At 37.5% G+C, this 18,487-nt stretch overlaps 1 protein-coding gene across 1 annotated transcript in view; it reads left to right on the top strand.

Moving 5' to 3' along the window:
- The first annotated feature begins 7,539 nt into the window (after nt 1–7,539).
- The window catches only part of LOC135207372 (uncharacterized), a 109,015-nt gene continuing 98,067 nt past the window's right edge, over nt 7,540–18,487 (top strand). Inside the window, exon 1 of the mRNA XM_064239101.1 lies at nt 7,540–7,595. Within this exon, the coding sequence (XP_064095171.1) occupies nt 7,540–7,595 (56 nt within the window). The remainder of the gene's footprint in view (nt 7,596–18,487) is intronic.

Below are 18,487 nucleotides of genomic sequence, written 5' to 3'. Positions count from 1 at the left end.
GGGTGTACATTTACAACTGAAAAGTGTTTTAATAATTTACTGTATGCGAATTACACCGTTAATATTCGAAATAGGATATTATTTAAAGCCTGGAACGCAGTGTTACCATGCGCAAACACCACAGGCGGATGGACAGATGGAAAAAAAACAGAGTATAGTTTCGGAGACGTATATTTCTCCGTTATCGGGCAATCTAAAAAGAAAATAGTTGCTTTTCTTTTCAAATCTCTGTACAGCGTAAGGAACATCTGTACATTTACTGACATAAAAAGTGAACGACAAAATCCTGAATCAGAGCAAATATCCAAATAGCAAATATGCAGTCAACCATTCAAAATGAAATAAGAAAATGAAAACTAGATAAGAATAAGCACTTTAAAACACGAAAAACAGTAAAAAGAAAAAAAAAAAAAGACAGGGATGTTGAGAAGACTAAAAACGCAGCAACTCGAGAGACCCCTTTTTGTTATAGGAGTATAGGATCATCTCATCCTAGCTCCAATTCGTGTGACCTGCAGGTACAGCAGGTAAGAAAAGTAAAGGCGTCCACATTCAAGGGGGTCATATTCTTCGGGTGTTGACGAATGGCGCTTACAGATGGTTCGCTTAACGGTCTGTCATCCTAAGTGATCTTCCAATTTGTTCAGAGATCCAAACCCAGAATGACCACATCGATATTCCCGGGTTACTGAAAGGTGACTTTAGTACTTCTAAACAACAGACGACTACTGTTCAGTTTGTATCTTTTCTATTCATTTACAGTATACTTGCTACATGAACAGATCATCTCAACAGCTTCAACCTTTTTATTTCATTGTGATTAACTATTCACACTTTAATTCCATAAATAAGAGGTAGTTACTCTGCTAATTTCTTTGCCTCAATTATAATTCCCTTTTCCCCTATAATTTTTTTCGTTACCCAGATAATCATTGTTGCTCCATTTTACCATTTTCCAACTTCCATTATAAACATGAACTTACACTTGCTTACTCTCACCTTTCTCCTTTCGCATATGCATTCAAATTGTTGCCATTGCTGGATGATCCGCAAACATCACCTATTACACATTACATTCATGACTCATTTTCTATGGAATAACTTTACTGTTAAGTCTAATTTCTTTTCTCTGACTTTTAACAACACTTGATCCATCAAGATATATTAAACAATTATGGATAAATAAGACACTCCTGTCTCAGAGTCACTCTGCACCAAACTTATCGTTTTCCCATTAACTTATACTGAGGAAGGTTTTATTTCCGTCATAAACATTTTGTCTCAACTCCCTCTTCTTCAATGACTAGGTGCTTTTCTAAGCCCATGTACGCTACATACAGCCTTTTCCCTCTACTTTCAAATATTCACAAGATCACGTCATATTAGACACTCCACACCTTATTCTTTGTCAACACCAACTCCTATTTCAACCTCCATGAAGTTTTTGCATATTTTCTCCGTCTGTATTTATGAATTGCCTTCGTTTTTCTCTCCTACTTTCTTCACGACAACTCTATCCATTCTTTTGTGTACTTGTATATGATCATCTCTTCTGCCCTACAATTGGACCTGGTATCACCATTTTTTCTCAAAGCCCCTTATTTCCCCTCCCACTGCATATATAGTTTTAATCTTTGTGCCTATAACCAATGACAATGTTTCATTTTTACCTTGAATGCTCTTCTCAGTTCATTCTCATTAAAGCCACTCATCACAACTGAATTTACAGCTTCAACTTATTCCTCTTCAACTTATTTCGAATTTCACTTTAACCAAATAATGATCAAATATACCTCCAGCTACTTTTCTTCTCGTCATTGTATCTATCAAGGTACTCTTCCATCTTCTCTGCACTAATACATCATCTAGAAAAAGTTTCCTTTACAGTTTTCTCTTTCCTGTTCTAAACATTCAAGGCCATTTTCCAACGCATTTCCACAGCACAATCTCCATTCTCATGTACTCCAGGGGCTTCATACCCACAAGCAACAAAATCTCTTTCTCTCTCACCTACATGAGCATTTAAATCACGTAGCACGACCTCCCTCCTCTTCATAGTCTCAAAACTGAGGTAAGCAGTAATTCAGCATCCTACGAAAAAATCATTTCCACTCTCATTGTATTCCTGGTCAACATACACTTCATATGACAACGTTTTTCTGCCACATTTAATCCTTTACCTTCATCATCCCTGAACTAACACAATTGTGCGCTTTCGCCCATCCCCAAAGTCTTCACAGTGCTTGAAGTACCACCTAAAAGACAATCACTCTATCTTTCCTATTTAGGCACAAAGTGATTATACATTTTTTTTTCTAAAACAGTTGTTCAACTGGGCGTATTACGAAAGAACGGTTTCAGCATTGAAACCCTGTTTAAAAAGCGCAACTAAACATGCCATCAAAAGAGCGGTGTTTGTTTCGTCTTCACCAGATTTAACTGGGAAAATGTTCTTTCAAGACAGGCTGAGGAGTCCGGCAATACAAGCAGGCCGCACATGAAGTCAGACAATAAACTAAACCTGCACTGACCATTTCCATCTAATATATTGCTTAAATTATGCCAAATTTCAGGTACTTCCTGACAAAGCATGGGATGCACTGTCTCCTTTGCCTAAATAATGACGCGACGCGCTTATGACATGGGGATCCGCACTTTCGTAAAACGCCGAATCAAACTATCATGCATTTCTTGCCCTCTGCTCCACATCCACAAACATTTGTAAACACCCTAAGATTTGATATGCTATTCTTTCCCTTGTTGTTCGCTTTGCAATATTAATACAAGGTATGGGGGCACACAACCTCATCCCTCTTGTAAACAGGGTTATTTTAATTGTGCAAAATAGCAAAAATGTAATTATATTGCTTTTTGAAGTAGCAATCCAATGTGAAAACCATAACGGCCATTGGTTCTGGAAAAATGGCTCATCTTTCATTAAGGGAGTTTAGTGACCCCATTCTTATTACCGAGGAGGGAGAGCCATCTTAATTTATTATCCATCTGGATCCTAAATTTGTAGTGAAAAGTGTATGCACAAATTGTGAGATGGTCGAATAGTTAAGAGGTCACCTTGGGATTAGGATACTAAGATGCAAGAATGCCCACACAAAAACACACTACACACACACACACACACACACACACACACACACACACACACACATATATATATATATATATATATATATATATATATATATGTGTGTGTGTGTGTGTGTGTGTGTGTGTGTGTGTGTGTGTATGTATGTATGTATAAATATAAAACAATTACATATGTATCCTATATACATAAGCGAATACCACAGGAAAATGACAAGCAGAGGTCAGTACCAAGCGCTTTTTCTTGTTTATTCAGGCATCGTCGGGGCACACATGAAATACAGCAGGAAAGAAGGTGACAAGGTAAACAAAAAGATCAAAGGAATACCAGTTAGTTAAATAAAATGTTTTTCTAGCTCTTTTCCATGCCACATCTACGAAAGTCCTTGGGTATTCAAGTTTCAAGGCAATATCATAAATAGTTTTAATCTCAGCGTCAATAAACTGCGGGCTACAGACACGTAAAGCCCTTAGGAACATCCCAGAAAAAACAGAGAATTTAACATTTTGATGGTGACTGGAATAATAATGAACATAAGAGGCATTTTTGGACTGAAGATGAACCCAGGGAAGGGTTCGAAAGCTTTCTGTAAAGTCTTCAAAATTATACACGGACTTTTACACTTTGTATTATTGTGGACCCTTTTGAACATAAGAGGCAATGTTAGGTGATTTTCGAAAGACTGAAAAGGTGAAATTTCTATCATTCCTATGGACTGATACAACAAGAATATTCAAATTACAATTTATTTCTTCCTCTACAGTAAATTTTATAGAAGGAACCAAATCATTGAGCTAGATCATAAATTCCTGGAGATTTTCGTGAGCTGGCCAAATTCCCATAGGCAACAAAATCAGTTTGTTTAAATGACAATGGAGTCACAATGCTCACTCCTTTACTAAGAGAAAAAAAAGGACATTTTATCTGTATCAGGATGACTTCATTTTACCTCTGGTTTCGCTGTCACAAATATGAGACTTTTCATTATATCATAAAAAAATACTTTTTGCTTAGCTGCTTCACTATCAAAGTCATTATACTATCTGCAGTTATTATACTACTTGCAGTTATGGTAGGAAGGTGGATTCTTATATGGAAACGATAATGAATTTAATGTAGACTGTATATTCATAAATAAATACAGAAAAAAAACGCGCCCTTCAGCGAAAAGGAACTCCAATATTCCTAGAATATTGCTTCCCTCGCCTATAACTTCGGTTTTCTGGAACCATAAAATAATCGCCTCTAAAATTACCATCCAAGGAGAGGGACCTCACGTTTTATTAAGGACGCTTAAGCCTTAGCTTGGGAATACTCTTCATTCTCTCTCTCTCTCTCTCTCTCTCTCTCTCTCTCTCTCTCTCTCGCTCTCTCTCTCTTCCTTTATATGTATATCAATACCACACACACAATATATATAATTTATATATATATATACATATATACATACACACACATATATATATATGCATATATATGTGTGTGTGTGTTTTTATGTGTATGTGCGTGCGTAAGTATGAGCCTTACTCTGATTATTTTCATACTCATATTCTTAACAAGAGGTTTCCCCCTCAAAAGGTTGACACATCAAAACAATCACATCCACATCCCTACTCTAAAGGGTAAATTCTGGACGAGCACCAGGGGGAACAACTCCACAACAAAAGCCACATCATAAAACTACAGAAAAGACTCATTCATTACTAGTACGTAAATCTTATAGTTTCAAACACACACGCACACAGCGCCATTCAACGTCCTTTACTCAGCAGACAAACTGACTTACATGAGAAATTGACGGTACAGGAAAGGTCGTATAACTGACAGATAGGGATTATAAGAAGATTAGTACCTAGAATCCGACACACCTGGAGAATGAGTATGCTTTCCAAGCAAGCATAAACATGGGTACAATTTAAGAACAAAAAGATTAAGTCCAACTGCTCAGACACAGGGACAAGACAATTAAAGGATTAAACAGGGCGACAGCTGACCACAATCAGATCTTTGGTAAACAAAAACTTATTCACAAAACATATTAAACATACATATACAAAGAAAATATCTCTAAGGCAACTAATTTGTATTTAAGTCTGTAAATATATCTTTGAGGTCAAAGACATAATTGCAGACTTTAATACAAATTAGTTGCCTTAGAGATATTTGCGTTGTATATGTATGTTTAATATGTTTTGTGAATAAGTTTTTGTTTACCAAAGATCTGAATTGGTCAGCTGTCGCCCTGTATAATCCTTTAATTGTCTTGTCCCTGTGTCTAAGCAGTTGGACTTAATCTTTTTGTTCTTAAATTGTACCCATGTTTATGCTTGCTTGGAAAGGTTACTCATTCTCCAGGTGTGTCGGATTCTAGGTACTAATCTCCTTATAATCCCTATCTGTCAGTTATACGACCTTTCCTGTACCGTCAATTTCTCATGTAAGTCAGTTTGTCTGCTGAGTAAAGGACGTTGAGTCGAAAGATCTTGCAGAAACTCCGTTGTTTATTTTTCATTCGTGGCTTATACCTTTATTTATACACATTTAAATATATATATATATATATATATATATATATATATATATATATATATATATATATATATCTTTCTCTCTCTCTCTCTCTCTCTCTCTCTCTTTACACCCATATATTACGAAGAACATTATTTTCCAAACTCTGACTGCTGGTCGTCCAGGAGCTCAAAAGATGCCAGGTAAAGACGGCTTCCGCCATAAATAATAAAGGAGTTTAAAATTCGTTACGAACAGGGATTAGAAGAAGAATTAAAACAATGAAATCAAGTGTATCTTCTTAAGAAATAATTGAATTTAGACCTTCAGTTGAAAGTTATTTATTTCTTTGTTGCGCCAATTCTGGGTGGGCGATAATGCCTCGTTTAAATGACCACTCAATAACTAAGATCCGTTGATGACCCATGGAAGGAAATGTAAGGAAGGCGTGAATCAAATTCTCTTGCGTATTGATAGCAAAATGACTGATACAAAATCATCCAGAATTTCGACGTCAATCGAAAGGATATGTTTCGATCTCATGAAGAGTCCACAGGAAACAAGCCGCCGTATTTGATGCACTTGGAGATTTTTTCAACCGCGTTCAAAACACCTCTGGTCAGTACTAGGCAGGATGATCGCCACTAGAGGCCAGACGTTGTAGCAACGCCAGAAGGCCCCTTGACTATTCATGTGGCATGGGCATATGCCAAGGAACCACATACCCAAAATTCTATCGCTTGCAACGGTTGGGCGACGTTTTCGGGAGCAGCATCTCTAAGGGCATCAGACGGAAATATGAAACAACGAAATGAGTGAATATCAACATGGTATGTGGCCACGATGGAGTAGACTCAATGGAGTGTAAAATCTTTCGCCTTTACTCGAAGGCATTTTCAAACAAAACCTAGAGCAAAGGCAAAAGATCTTGCACTCAGTTGTGTAACTTTTCTTAAGGCCTTCTGTTCTGTTTATACTTTTTAAAAAACTAATTCCCTTTACAGAAGTTATACTACATGACAGATGTAGTGTAACAACCTTTAAAATGAGTGCGAATACCTTGATGTCTTTTAGTTCCCTTGCGTTTTGTGAAACACATTCCAGCAATAATAATCGATGATTCCCCAACTTCTCGTCTTCCGAGAGAGAACTAAGTCTCCTCAACTCTTACCCAATATATTTGGGGATGGAAAGTGTAGGAAACCATAAAGATGTTATTGCTTTGCTAGGAGTATAATTTAGGATGCGTGACCTCCATAATGAAGCCGCACTGATTCTACCTTCTAGGTATCACGACTTTCTCGTTCCTTCCCCCTGCCTGAGATAGCTCTCCTCATTCACTCTGTTATAGAAATAATAAGACTAAAGCCTTGTTCGGAAAATATTGTCTCTTCTTCACCATTTTATCTGTCTCTTCTTGGCCTCTTACCATGTTAGTTGATCACCGCTGAGCAGAAAGTATAATACAAAAACTTACGTGGTTACTCAAATTTGACAGTGGGTTGTCCCACTACTTCCCCTTTCCTTAGAATATGAAAAAAGTTCCGATGATCCCGGACTAAACTGCTGCATTATACGGCACCGATGCTGAAAATAGCTTATGCCTGAAATCGACTGATTCCCAAGAACAGTCATTCCAAGTCACATCAGCATCAATACCGCCTTCGTGTTTTGTCCCATGTCATGATAATGGTCAAATAAACCGTATTATATTATGCCAGGCTTGTCTTCTTCAACGTCAAGAAAATAGTACTGAAAATGGAAAGTCACCGTTGTGGTGTGTTCTGACTGCCCTAAGTAAATTAATAAGACTGTTTATGGCTCTTTTCTTATATAAAGTGCCCGTTCGATCGAATACGCTGTTATAAGAAATAAAGAGACAAATGACTCGTTCGCGTAAAGGTCGAGGTATAAACAACTTCACCAATATGGCTGCCGAAGTGGCCATTGCCGACGAAATGAGGAAAGAGCTGGAGAATGACAAGTAAGTCTTTATTAGGATTCCGTCAAGATTTGAGGGCCAGGCATACTGGTGGTCTTCTGTGACCTATTTTCCTTTCCTCACTTCAGCTTAGGAATGAACCTCCAACTCAAGTCGTGAGTCGAGACTCATGCTGAGGGAGGCTTCCTCTTTCTTTTGGCAGAGGAAGAACGGGAATAGGAAATGACGTGAATGAAAGACAAAGGAAGGAGGAACAAAATGTCCAAAGATCTGCGGTGGAGGGAAGGTAATACTACAGCTATTTAACCTACGAATCGAAGTCATTCCAAAACAGATTTTCCTATTTCCGAAATTTTACATTTGCAAATACTTCCCTTTCAAGTTATCAGAGTCTGCTTGTTTCCTGCGGAAATGGATTAAATTGTATCCTACACTTATTATGAAAGGAAAGTAGATAAATTACAGAAAGGAACTATTCTGTCAAACAAGCAAGCATAAACATAGAGTGATCAGGAAGAAGCTCAAACGCCGTGTTTTAACCATCATATATGAAATACATGTGACCAAGACTGAACTTGAAACTTTAGCAGTTATTGCCAAGTTCCACCTTCACTTGTCGAATCGTAACATCAAAAAAAGAAAGCTCATTAGGAACTCGTTGATTCCCACACAAACACTGTGCGCCTTACCTCTATCTTGCGCACACACAGTCTTATCAAGGGAGCTGAGGACCTCCCGCCCTCCCTTCATCCCCTCCAAGAGGTTTAGCCCGACAGTCTCGGTAATCGTCTCCCTTTCTTTCTAAAACTCCTGAATAACATATTTCTACTTTTCCCCCTGTGTATTTATTACCAGCTATATTTTCCAGCTAATCGACGAAATAAAGTCTGTGTATCTAAATTTTTCGCCTTGTATTCTAGATTTTACAGTCTGTTGCATCTCAGTAACTTCAAATTTCCCCTTAACGATCCTTTTATACATTTCAACGTTTGCTATAACCGACACTCCTCTTCTTGTCAAAACGTTAAACATTTTCTGCTTCCTTCTTTACTTCAGCTTTTCATGACACCTCTTCCTTCATTTCACCAGCGTCCATTGCATTTACACCAAACACTTTACCATGGTGATGAGTTTGGTGTGTTCAGAAACTACTCTTTACTCAACTACTCCCCACTTGTATATATTTCTGAACTGCTAAGCCCTCGACCTCTTGTCAGAGTTCACCTCTGAGATGGAAAGAAGACTTGAGTAGGACAGGAGGCGAGATTTTCACCCAGAACCTTTCCAATACCAGTCCGTTTCTTGAAGATGGGCTTTGTTCAGTGTACTTCCTGGATAAGATGTCCGCGGAAGTCGCTGATGAGCGCGCATTATCCGAACCCGAGGAACTCCTCACTTGCATTAGGTGACTTTTGTGTTAACATCCTGAATCAGGAGAAAGTAAGGATCCCAAATCTAAATTTCGACAAGATCGTGTAAGCCAACTTGTGTAATTAGTCATTACATTTTGTAGTAAGTGGAGTACAATCAGTAGAGAATTAGTTCCTTTTCTTCAGCTCCGTATGAATAAAACTGATCAACACTGGATAATATAAAGCAGTTTAGCACTGCAGAAGCACACAAAAACATAGAACGCCAAATGTCAATGACAACAGAACTCCTATTTATTATCACCGGATTTACAGAGTATGCGTTACAGACACAAGGAAAAAGACTTCAAAAAGCATCAGTAGATGGCAGTTACTCTCGGAGACTCCTACCAGAATGCAAAACTAGGGATCTATGGCAAAATAAAAACACGACATCCACCTGGTTATAGAAAACAGAGCATCGCCACTCAGAGGTCAAAGAGAACAGACCAGTGTTTGATGATACAAAATTAACTTTAGGGAAGGGGCGAGCAAACTCTCGTGAAGAGTTGAATGGAGAATAAAGCACAATCATAACCAAGAAGCTATCTTTCAATTTCATATTGATATGATTATTGAGAAACCAGCAACAGACGTTCTATTTCAAAATATGGACGTCATTCTTAGATCGAGCCCTTTCGCGATAACCGTCGCCGTATCTGTTGCAATACAAAAGTCATCATCTGATGACACTAGGGCTTCTCTTCCTGATAACCTATCGATACAAGGCACCGACGGAGACCTGGTGTGGATGAACGAATGTGCAGCTCATGAGACTTTCCCCAGGAAGAGATTCTCTTACTTCAGGAAAAGGGTTTAGGCCATCATGCCGCTGCCATATCAATAAGACGAACAATGCTGTCGGTGAAGTGTGTATATGCTCCCATTACAATTATTATATATTGTTAAAAATGCAATTTCTATCGCTTTTACTCTTATCATTTCTCTAATATTATCATCATGGATGCCATTATTACCGGCAATAATGCAGAAATAGTTCAATCTGTAATCCGGTCCTTCAAGAGGATTTTCCTTAGTCTACGGTAGAGGGAAAATGAAGGGTCACAGGTCATTCATAAAACAGCGAGGATACAATGACTGACTGATAACACAAGGAAAATTAAGTAATAAAAGTAGTCAGCCATATCAAATGGCAGACGCGATAGCCTTATGTTTGACTGTCCTTCACTCATGGACTCTTAATAGAAGAAAATAAGTAGAAAATGCGAGAAAACTTTGATAGTCGAATGGTCAGAGCCTCGACGGAGTCGCTGGAAGGTACTGTATCCGGGGATCGAGACCCGGCCGGACCGACCTATATATCACTTATATATATATATATATATATATATATATATATATATATATATATATATATATATATATATATATATATATATATATATATATGAACATGTAAACATTTCTGTATGACTAAGAACTGGGTGAAAAACCTCTATCCTACAACCATGATTAAAGAATTTACTTTATTCACATTTCTTTCTTAACTACGAACGGCTGCTCACAAGGAAATTTTGACTTGACGGCATAAGTAAAAGAGAGAGCGAAGCATTACCAGAAGGAGGTGCAACAGCACAAAAGGCGCAAAAAAGGCTGACAGTGTTTCTTCAAGGAGGTCGAGAGGCCCTTTGAAAACAAGTTATTTACGAAGTTAACCATAAAAGGATGTCTGGCACTCAAAAGAATTATTGCAGAGGTCATAATGGAAGACCCACACATCATTAGGGCGGGAAATACAGAAAATACCGCTGCAATATTTCACGCATCAATAAATATCAATTGATCTGATGAAAGTCCTGGAAAAATTCACTTTCATGAGAGAGAGAGAGAGAGAGAGAGAGAGAGAGAGAGAGAGAGAGAGAGAGAGAGAGAGAGACTGGTGGGAGAGCAAAGGGAATTTTCTATGTGAACTCCTATATTGAGAGTTGAGGAGAGAGAGAGAGAGAGAGAGAGAGAGAGAGAGAGAGAGAGAGAGAGAGGAGGGTTATTCCTCCTACGGAAACAAAAGAAGGGCTGAGGAGACGAAGAGAAACCTGCCAGTAACGACAGCGATTACAATGAATTGGACGACATCTGCGGTCGTCCATAGGTTAACTGAAGGAGTGACTTAACACAACAAAGGAACTGCAGAGATAGACTGATGATGTTTCCTTTGAGAGAGAGAGAGAGAGAGAGAAGAGAGAGAGAGAGAGAGAGAGAGAGAGAGAGTCTATTAACAAACCAGCACCTACTCACGAGCACAGTTGCAATATGATACATACAGTTCGATTTGATCACTCTTAAGAAAGTGATCACTGGAGTCATTTAAACACCTCAATGCAAATGATATTTTGTTTCATCTGTTATCATACTGCATAGCTACTTGCTTTTTCTTTTTCTCTTTCTTTTTCTCTTCTGTCCTGCAAGAGATTGCAGGTCGACCGCTTTCTTTGGGGTGAAAAAGTTTTCCTTTTTATTTTATTATTTCATTTTATTTATTTATTTTTTTTTTTTTTTGCCTGGGCTTGCGTGGTCTCCCTCCCTCCCTCCTAGCAACTTGGAATTGTGACTCCCATTTCCAATGTCTCTACAAATCACTCAAGACACCTATCTATCCTCTTTGCCACATATTCATTGGGTCTACATTTCTCACCCTTCCCTCCTTTTTGCTACTCGTATGCTGAGCAAATAATTCTTCTCAACGGCTTCCACCTCTTTTTTTCAAATTCGTTTTTATCAACCACATCTCATCAGATTGCCACTCTGGAGAAGCTGTATTTATTGTTACTGTTCCAAACTATCTGAATTACCCTGCCCATCAATCATCTCTGCGTTTAACATGATTCATCCTCGTGTACAAACTTTACCGTCGTTATTTCTGTCGTTTCTGGAGACAAGGCGCATTCTGTTATGTTATCTTCGTAAATCTTGCTGTGCTATGTTGATTGAAAGAGTGCCATCTGCATACGACAAGTCTGTCAGGTTTCTATCGTTACTCTATTTTAAACCGTTCCGTTCCATCTCAAACCACCTTTTCATTACAGTTTGTGGAAAAACAGCTAAAGATGTCGAAACCTTCACTTGAGAGGATTTCATCTGCGTTAACCTTGCATCTGATTCCTTCATGGATAGTTTCAACCAGGTTTTAATTTGACAACTTCTCTTAATCAACAAAAGCCTTGGGGAGGGAATACCTTAGCTATGATTCCCAATCCATAATTTTCATTCCATATTCTACAAAACAGTCCAGAAAGTATACGAGGTGTCATTTCATTTTCAGCTAAAATCATCTCATGCTTTTTTATGTGGCATTCAACTGTGTTAATCTTGAACTCAGTCATTCGTACACTGAGGCCTTCTTCTCCTTCTTGAGAATCAATCAGATTTTACTTCTCATATCTCTTACTCAGGAACCTGGTGTTATTACTGACCCTTCCCTCCTTTTTGACAGGCTTCCTCTCTCTATTTCAATGACCATTTCATTCTATTTTCTGCGAGCAGCCCTGACACCATGCCACTTAGAATACCGGCGATGTCATCATCATTTACCTGTTTTTCCAGATATTCTCTTTTATCTCTTCTTGACAATTGTGTAATGTCACACAGTAAACAAGAGTATTACTTGGAATGTTCTATTTTGAGTTCTTCATCTCCTGCCTGAAATCTTTCTATAGCTTCCTTTTGCTTTCGTCTATTCTAAAGAATACTGTGAAGTGTCTCTAATCTCATCATGTGTGTGCTCGGGTGTCAGGCTGCCCGTTGATTCTATACTTTGCATCGATATGCCAACCGTAAACATGTATATAATGACGTTTCCCGCATCAGATGCAAATCCTTTCAATGCTGAACTGTAATCCCGTAAAAAAATAACCAGCTTGCTGAAAAAAAAACAACGGCTTCAATTTCAAACGACCGTATGTGCTGTGTGCGGTCTCTTTTGATAGGCTGGTGATAATAACGGCAAACTATTTACCGCATTCATATATAGTTGTTTGGGAAAAAGGAAATCATCAAAAGAACATTTTCGAACAGATATGAAAGAGCATTTTTTGTGGCACGTCTCATTTTCATTTCTTTTGAACTGCAGTTACCGACACAATGATGAAATGATTTTGATTTCTCTCTCTCTCTCTCTCTCTCTCTCTCTCTCTCTCTCTCTCTCTCTCTCTCTCAATTTGTTCGTGTGCGTGTGCGAATTTAGAGCGAATTTAAACATAATAACAGTATTTCCATTTGAACGGAAATGAATACCAGAGAATTCCTCACATCAAAGAACATGATTCTTTGAATGCAAGAAAAGCGATTTGAAATATCGATATGCACAATGAATACCCGAAGATTATATATATATATATATATATATATATATATATATATATATATATATATATATATATATATATATTGGGGGGGAAGGGGTCTTAAAAGAAGTAACAAATTACGATTACGTGTTTGTAGCTCCCAAAACGAAAAAAGAGAGCGAGGAAGTCAGCAGTGTTTCATGGTTAAAATCAAAATCAAAAGCAAAAGCAAAAAATAAAAGCAAAGCAAAGAAAAGCTTATCAGTTCAACAAAGGAGCAGTTGTCAACACAGGAAATATTTTCCAAGCTTTAGATGACAACACAACCCAAGATGACGTGGCTGTCTTCAGTGAGAGCACTGAACGTCTATGTATAATGGTTTTTCTTAGTAAAAAAGAACAATCAAAACATGTTTTATTAAAGTAATTGCTGCATTATTTTATATAGGTTCTAATCTGTTTTCCTAATTATTGTTTTCTCATTCTTGCTTAAACTGGGGAGCAACGCAAGGAAGGTTGGCATGTCTCAAATAGGTAATTATAGAAGTCGATTTCAATTTTATTAAAATGCCGGCGGCAGCAATTATTTTTAATAAAACATGTTTAAAAGAGGGTTTACTTCCAGATAAACAATCAAAACATTTACAAAATGCAACAGGGAAGCAACACTTGCAACGCCTTTGGGTCAGTATCCGGAAAAATTCCTTGTTGACCAACAGCGAATTCTGTATTGCACGCGGTGGTTAATCGCCTAGAGATGGGTGTAGGGCCCGTGATCTCATTCTCAAAAGAAAGGCCGAGATCCGGTTGCTCAGTGGTCGATTGCGGAGCTCCCATTTATAGTAAGGTCTGCAGTTCGAGTCTAGCCTGCTTATCGCTGCCAGGCAATCCTGCTATCGAGAAAAGGTCCAACAGCCTATACATCTCAGATGCCATACCCCTGATAGGGGAAGGTTTTATATATATATATATATATATATATATATATATATATATATATATATATATATATATACACATATATATATATACACACATATAGATATATATATATATATATATATATATATATATATATATATATATATATATATATATAGCCATAAGGAATTTGAGGAAGACATCTCAGGTATTTGCACGGTTTATTGCCACCATCCATCCTTCAACAGTATTTTGTTATGGCGTGTTAACCACCACACGATACACTTATCCAAATTAGGTTACACCTGTATTCACTAAACCGGATACGAAATTCACAAGGTGTGAAATCGCACCACAACCTTAATTAAACCATAGTGTGCAAAATCAATTCAGGGGTGAAAATAAACACTTGAGAAAAATAACTTAAATTTAATACATAACTCTTAGGCAGAAATCACACCTGAACCTCTCTAATACAAAAATATATTAATAACAAGCACACTTGAATAGCCACTAAACAAATCCCAAATACTCAACTAATAACAGAAACCAACACATTCAAACACAAAAAGGAGGGGGTCCAGAAAGGAGGAGAAAGGCAAAAAGTAAGAATAACCTAACAAATACACGCTAATATTCCTAACAACTTCTCCGTATGTTTTAAAGTTCTTCTCTTATAAGGCAAGGTACAACTCCGCGTCTGGAGGACAAATCATGGCGACTATCAGCGCTGAATCCAGAAATGTTAACAGGTGGCTGGCAAGTATCAAGCTGTCCACTGAATACGACAGCAGAGGAACATTTACCGTGAGCTTAACAAATGTAAATAATTTACCTTGGGACAGAGAGGTCCCCTTGGCTTTATAACTGAACCAAAGGCGTTAAGGATAAACCCTGAAGCTGCAGGCTGGGAGATCCAAAAGGTATGTAGGGGGTGAATAATCTCCAGTCCATGTACATATGCAGAGGCCAATAATCAGTACCAACGGTCAATCCAAACAGCGCCCAAGAGAAGGTCCAGGAAACAACTGGCTCATATATCCAACGAAGACTTCCATATCCCCACGGGTCAGCAAGAGCCGGTGGGTTTTGGGGGGGAGAAGGCCACACCCAGTGAAATCACCAAATATGGAATTTAAAAAGAGGATTAGCAAAAACATACAACAAGCCAAACACCGAAGAGGAGAAAACTAGCAATTACCATTTTTAACTAATTAACAGTTTAAAAAATAAAATAATATATTATTCACCTATTATTAACTGTCAACAGATGACATATATATATATATATATATATAGTATATATGATATATACATATGTATATATCTATATATATATATTATATATATATATATATATGTATATATGATATATGATATATGCTCTATATATATATACATATATATATATCATATATATCCATATATAATTATATACATATATATATACTATATATATATACTATATATATATATATATATATATATATATATATATATATATATTATATATGTATGTATGTATGTATGTATGTAAATGTGGCTACGAATAATTGTGCGTTTATCCATAACATTGTCTCGACCCTCTTTTATAATACCATCATTTCTGACAGTATAGCCACACTGGTATAAATCTCGACGGATGTAAGTAGCTCGTTTCTTCTACCGCTTGTCATCGATCACCAAAGTTCCGCAACGATGCTCCAGATCGGTGCTTGGATGGGTGACCATCAAGGAAAGCTATAGGCCCTAATTCACAAGCCGCCTTGAACTTCCTTGGTGCAGGTTGTAACGCTAGTAAGTTCATCCCATAAATACTTGCTGAAAAACTGAAGGGTAATACCATCCCTCCAGAGGAGCAAACGTGTACAGGCAGCGTAGAGGTTGCAAACTCAGTGGTTACCCGTTTTGCTGAGTCAGCATCAATCACTATACTCCGTTTTTTTCCATCTGTCCATCCGCCTGTGGTGTTTGCGCATGGTAACGCTGCGTCTCGGGCATTAAATAATATCCTATTTCGAATATTAACGGTGCAATTCGCTTAAAGTGAATTATTAAAACACTTTTCACTTGCAAATGTACACCAAGATATCCTTTTATTTACCTAAAACTTACACATAGCGTAACTACTTAAAGCCCAGGACGCTGTGTTACCATGCGCGACCACCACAGGTGGATGGACAGATAGAAAAAAATAGAGTATAGTATGCAGAACTTCATCCTTTCCTCTTTGTTTTCTAAATAATTTGGCGGTATACAGATTCATTTCTTGGTATGATAGACATACTGCAGTGTAGAGTCAAGGCTCGTTCATATTCAACATCAGACGACTTGTTTCCACTTAAGATGACATTTTTACACTTTAAGATGAAACGTTGAATGAATTTAAGGCAGGTACTTAAGTCATACCCTTTCTCTCTCATAAAGCGCTCACCCCCTCCCCCACCCCATATTAATCAGAATAAAAACGAGAGCAAATAAGAAACCAGAGCTTGCGAGATAACGAAACATTTTGACGAAAAAGAGTCCCATAAACTTCTTTCCGAAATAAAAGGGATAATAGTTTACCGTGAGCGATTAACGCCAACCTAATTTCCTTTGACGAATAAATTCTGAAAACATTAATCCTAATCCGATATTGCTAAATTCATATTTGATGAGTTCTGATTTGATTAATTGTTCCAAATAATCCTCTTTGTGACCAAAAGGATCTTCTGTCTCATATATATATATATATATATATATATATATATATATATATATATATATGTATATATATATTTTAAATGTACATACGCACGCATATGCTATACTTACACATGTATAGAGATACATACACACATATATATATATATATATATATATATATATATATATATATATATATATATATATATATATATATATATGGGAATAATCGTTTTGATCATAAAGAGGAATACTACACAATAAATTCGGATATCTACTCTGCCTCCTTCGAGCGCAAATTTCTTGGAACAATATTATAAACTCGTTAAGTGGTTAGCATAGACAGAAGTTAGGAAAGGGTGTTTGGTATTGTAGACAGAACAGAAAACGATCAGATGAGGAAAGATGTCTAGCTTTAGAAGATGGAAAGCACAGTGAATTGGTGGCGAGTGAATGAACCAAGGAGGGGCTTCACTATGCAAAAGCCACCAGATTCTACGGAAGACAGAAACGAGACGCCCACAGGCACTACGGAAGTTGATATGCTAAGTGAGGAGCCTTCTATGTGAATTAAATGAACAGTAGAAGACTTCAGTACGGATTTTCACGATTGATCCACCAGTTAGGAAAAGAAAAAGAGAGTGACTGTGATCTTGATTATCTCGGGAGTCATTCATTGTTAGGGTAAATGACTTGTTGGTAAGAAATAGTCATATAAATATTTATCTACCAGAATCATTGTGTCTTCATATTAAGTATTTGAGAAGAGACGGAGAGCGAAAACCCAAGTTAATCGAAGTGCCTCGTATCTCCAAACTTTCTATTGTAGAAGCATCGTAAACTTAACAAAGCAAACCTTGGGACTCGTCTTATTGTTACCAATGTTTGATCACCTCGCTAGAACTTTCAAGGGTTTTGTGCTCCTCGCAACTTAGACCTCTGATTTTGAAACGGGTGTTTTTGCTCCTCAGCTGCTGTTAGAAGTGATTCACGTCAAGGAGACTTTTGATATCTGTCATAATTGACGGCGTCATATATGTTCTTTTTTTTTCACCTCAGGTGACGTTTCTCGGGCAATTCCAACACTAACAAGCTTTCTTCTTCTCATTATAAGCCTGCAGAGCGCTAGCTCTCAGCCTTCAGCCATTTATATCTTTGGCGATTCTTCCAAAGTTTCCACTTTGGCTCGGTTCGTCTTAACCAAAGCTCTGACAATAGCAAACGAAACTTCGAGTGCAGAAGCAAAGAGAAATGTTGCTACAACTTCGTCTGATATTTCCTTTGCCGCATTGGGAGCCCTACAGTTCTTCATCCTATTCATTCTTCTCGAACTGTAAGAAGGAGGCAGCCAGAAGCTATCATTTACCTTAAAACCAAAATTCGAAGAACTTATGTTTCTGGCGAAAGGAATTGTACCATCTCCGAGGGAAGCTCTCCGTCCCCAAGTACTTTCTCGATGGAATCCAAATGAACTTTTTTGATGACCATAAAATTCCACTTTCACTTTGGGCACTCACTCTTTCACTCGATGAACTGGTGAATTTTGCAAAAGGTATAGTCACTCATACAAGTTCATGGATGTCTCCGGGCATGAAGCTGAATTCCATCCAAACCC

Source organism: Macrobrachium nipponense, chromosome 32 (genome assembly GCF_015104395.2).
Source record: "Macrobrachium nipponense isolate FS-2020 chromosome 32, ASM1510439v2, whole genome shotgun sequence".
Lineage (NCBI taxonomy): Eukaryota > Metazoa > Arthropoda > Malacostraca > Decapoda > Palaemonidae > Macrobrachium > Macrobrachium nipponense.
Note: the sequence above shows the minus strand (reverse complement) of the source record. Positions and strands in the feature narration are given on the sequence as shown.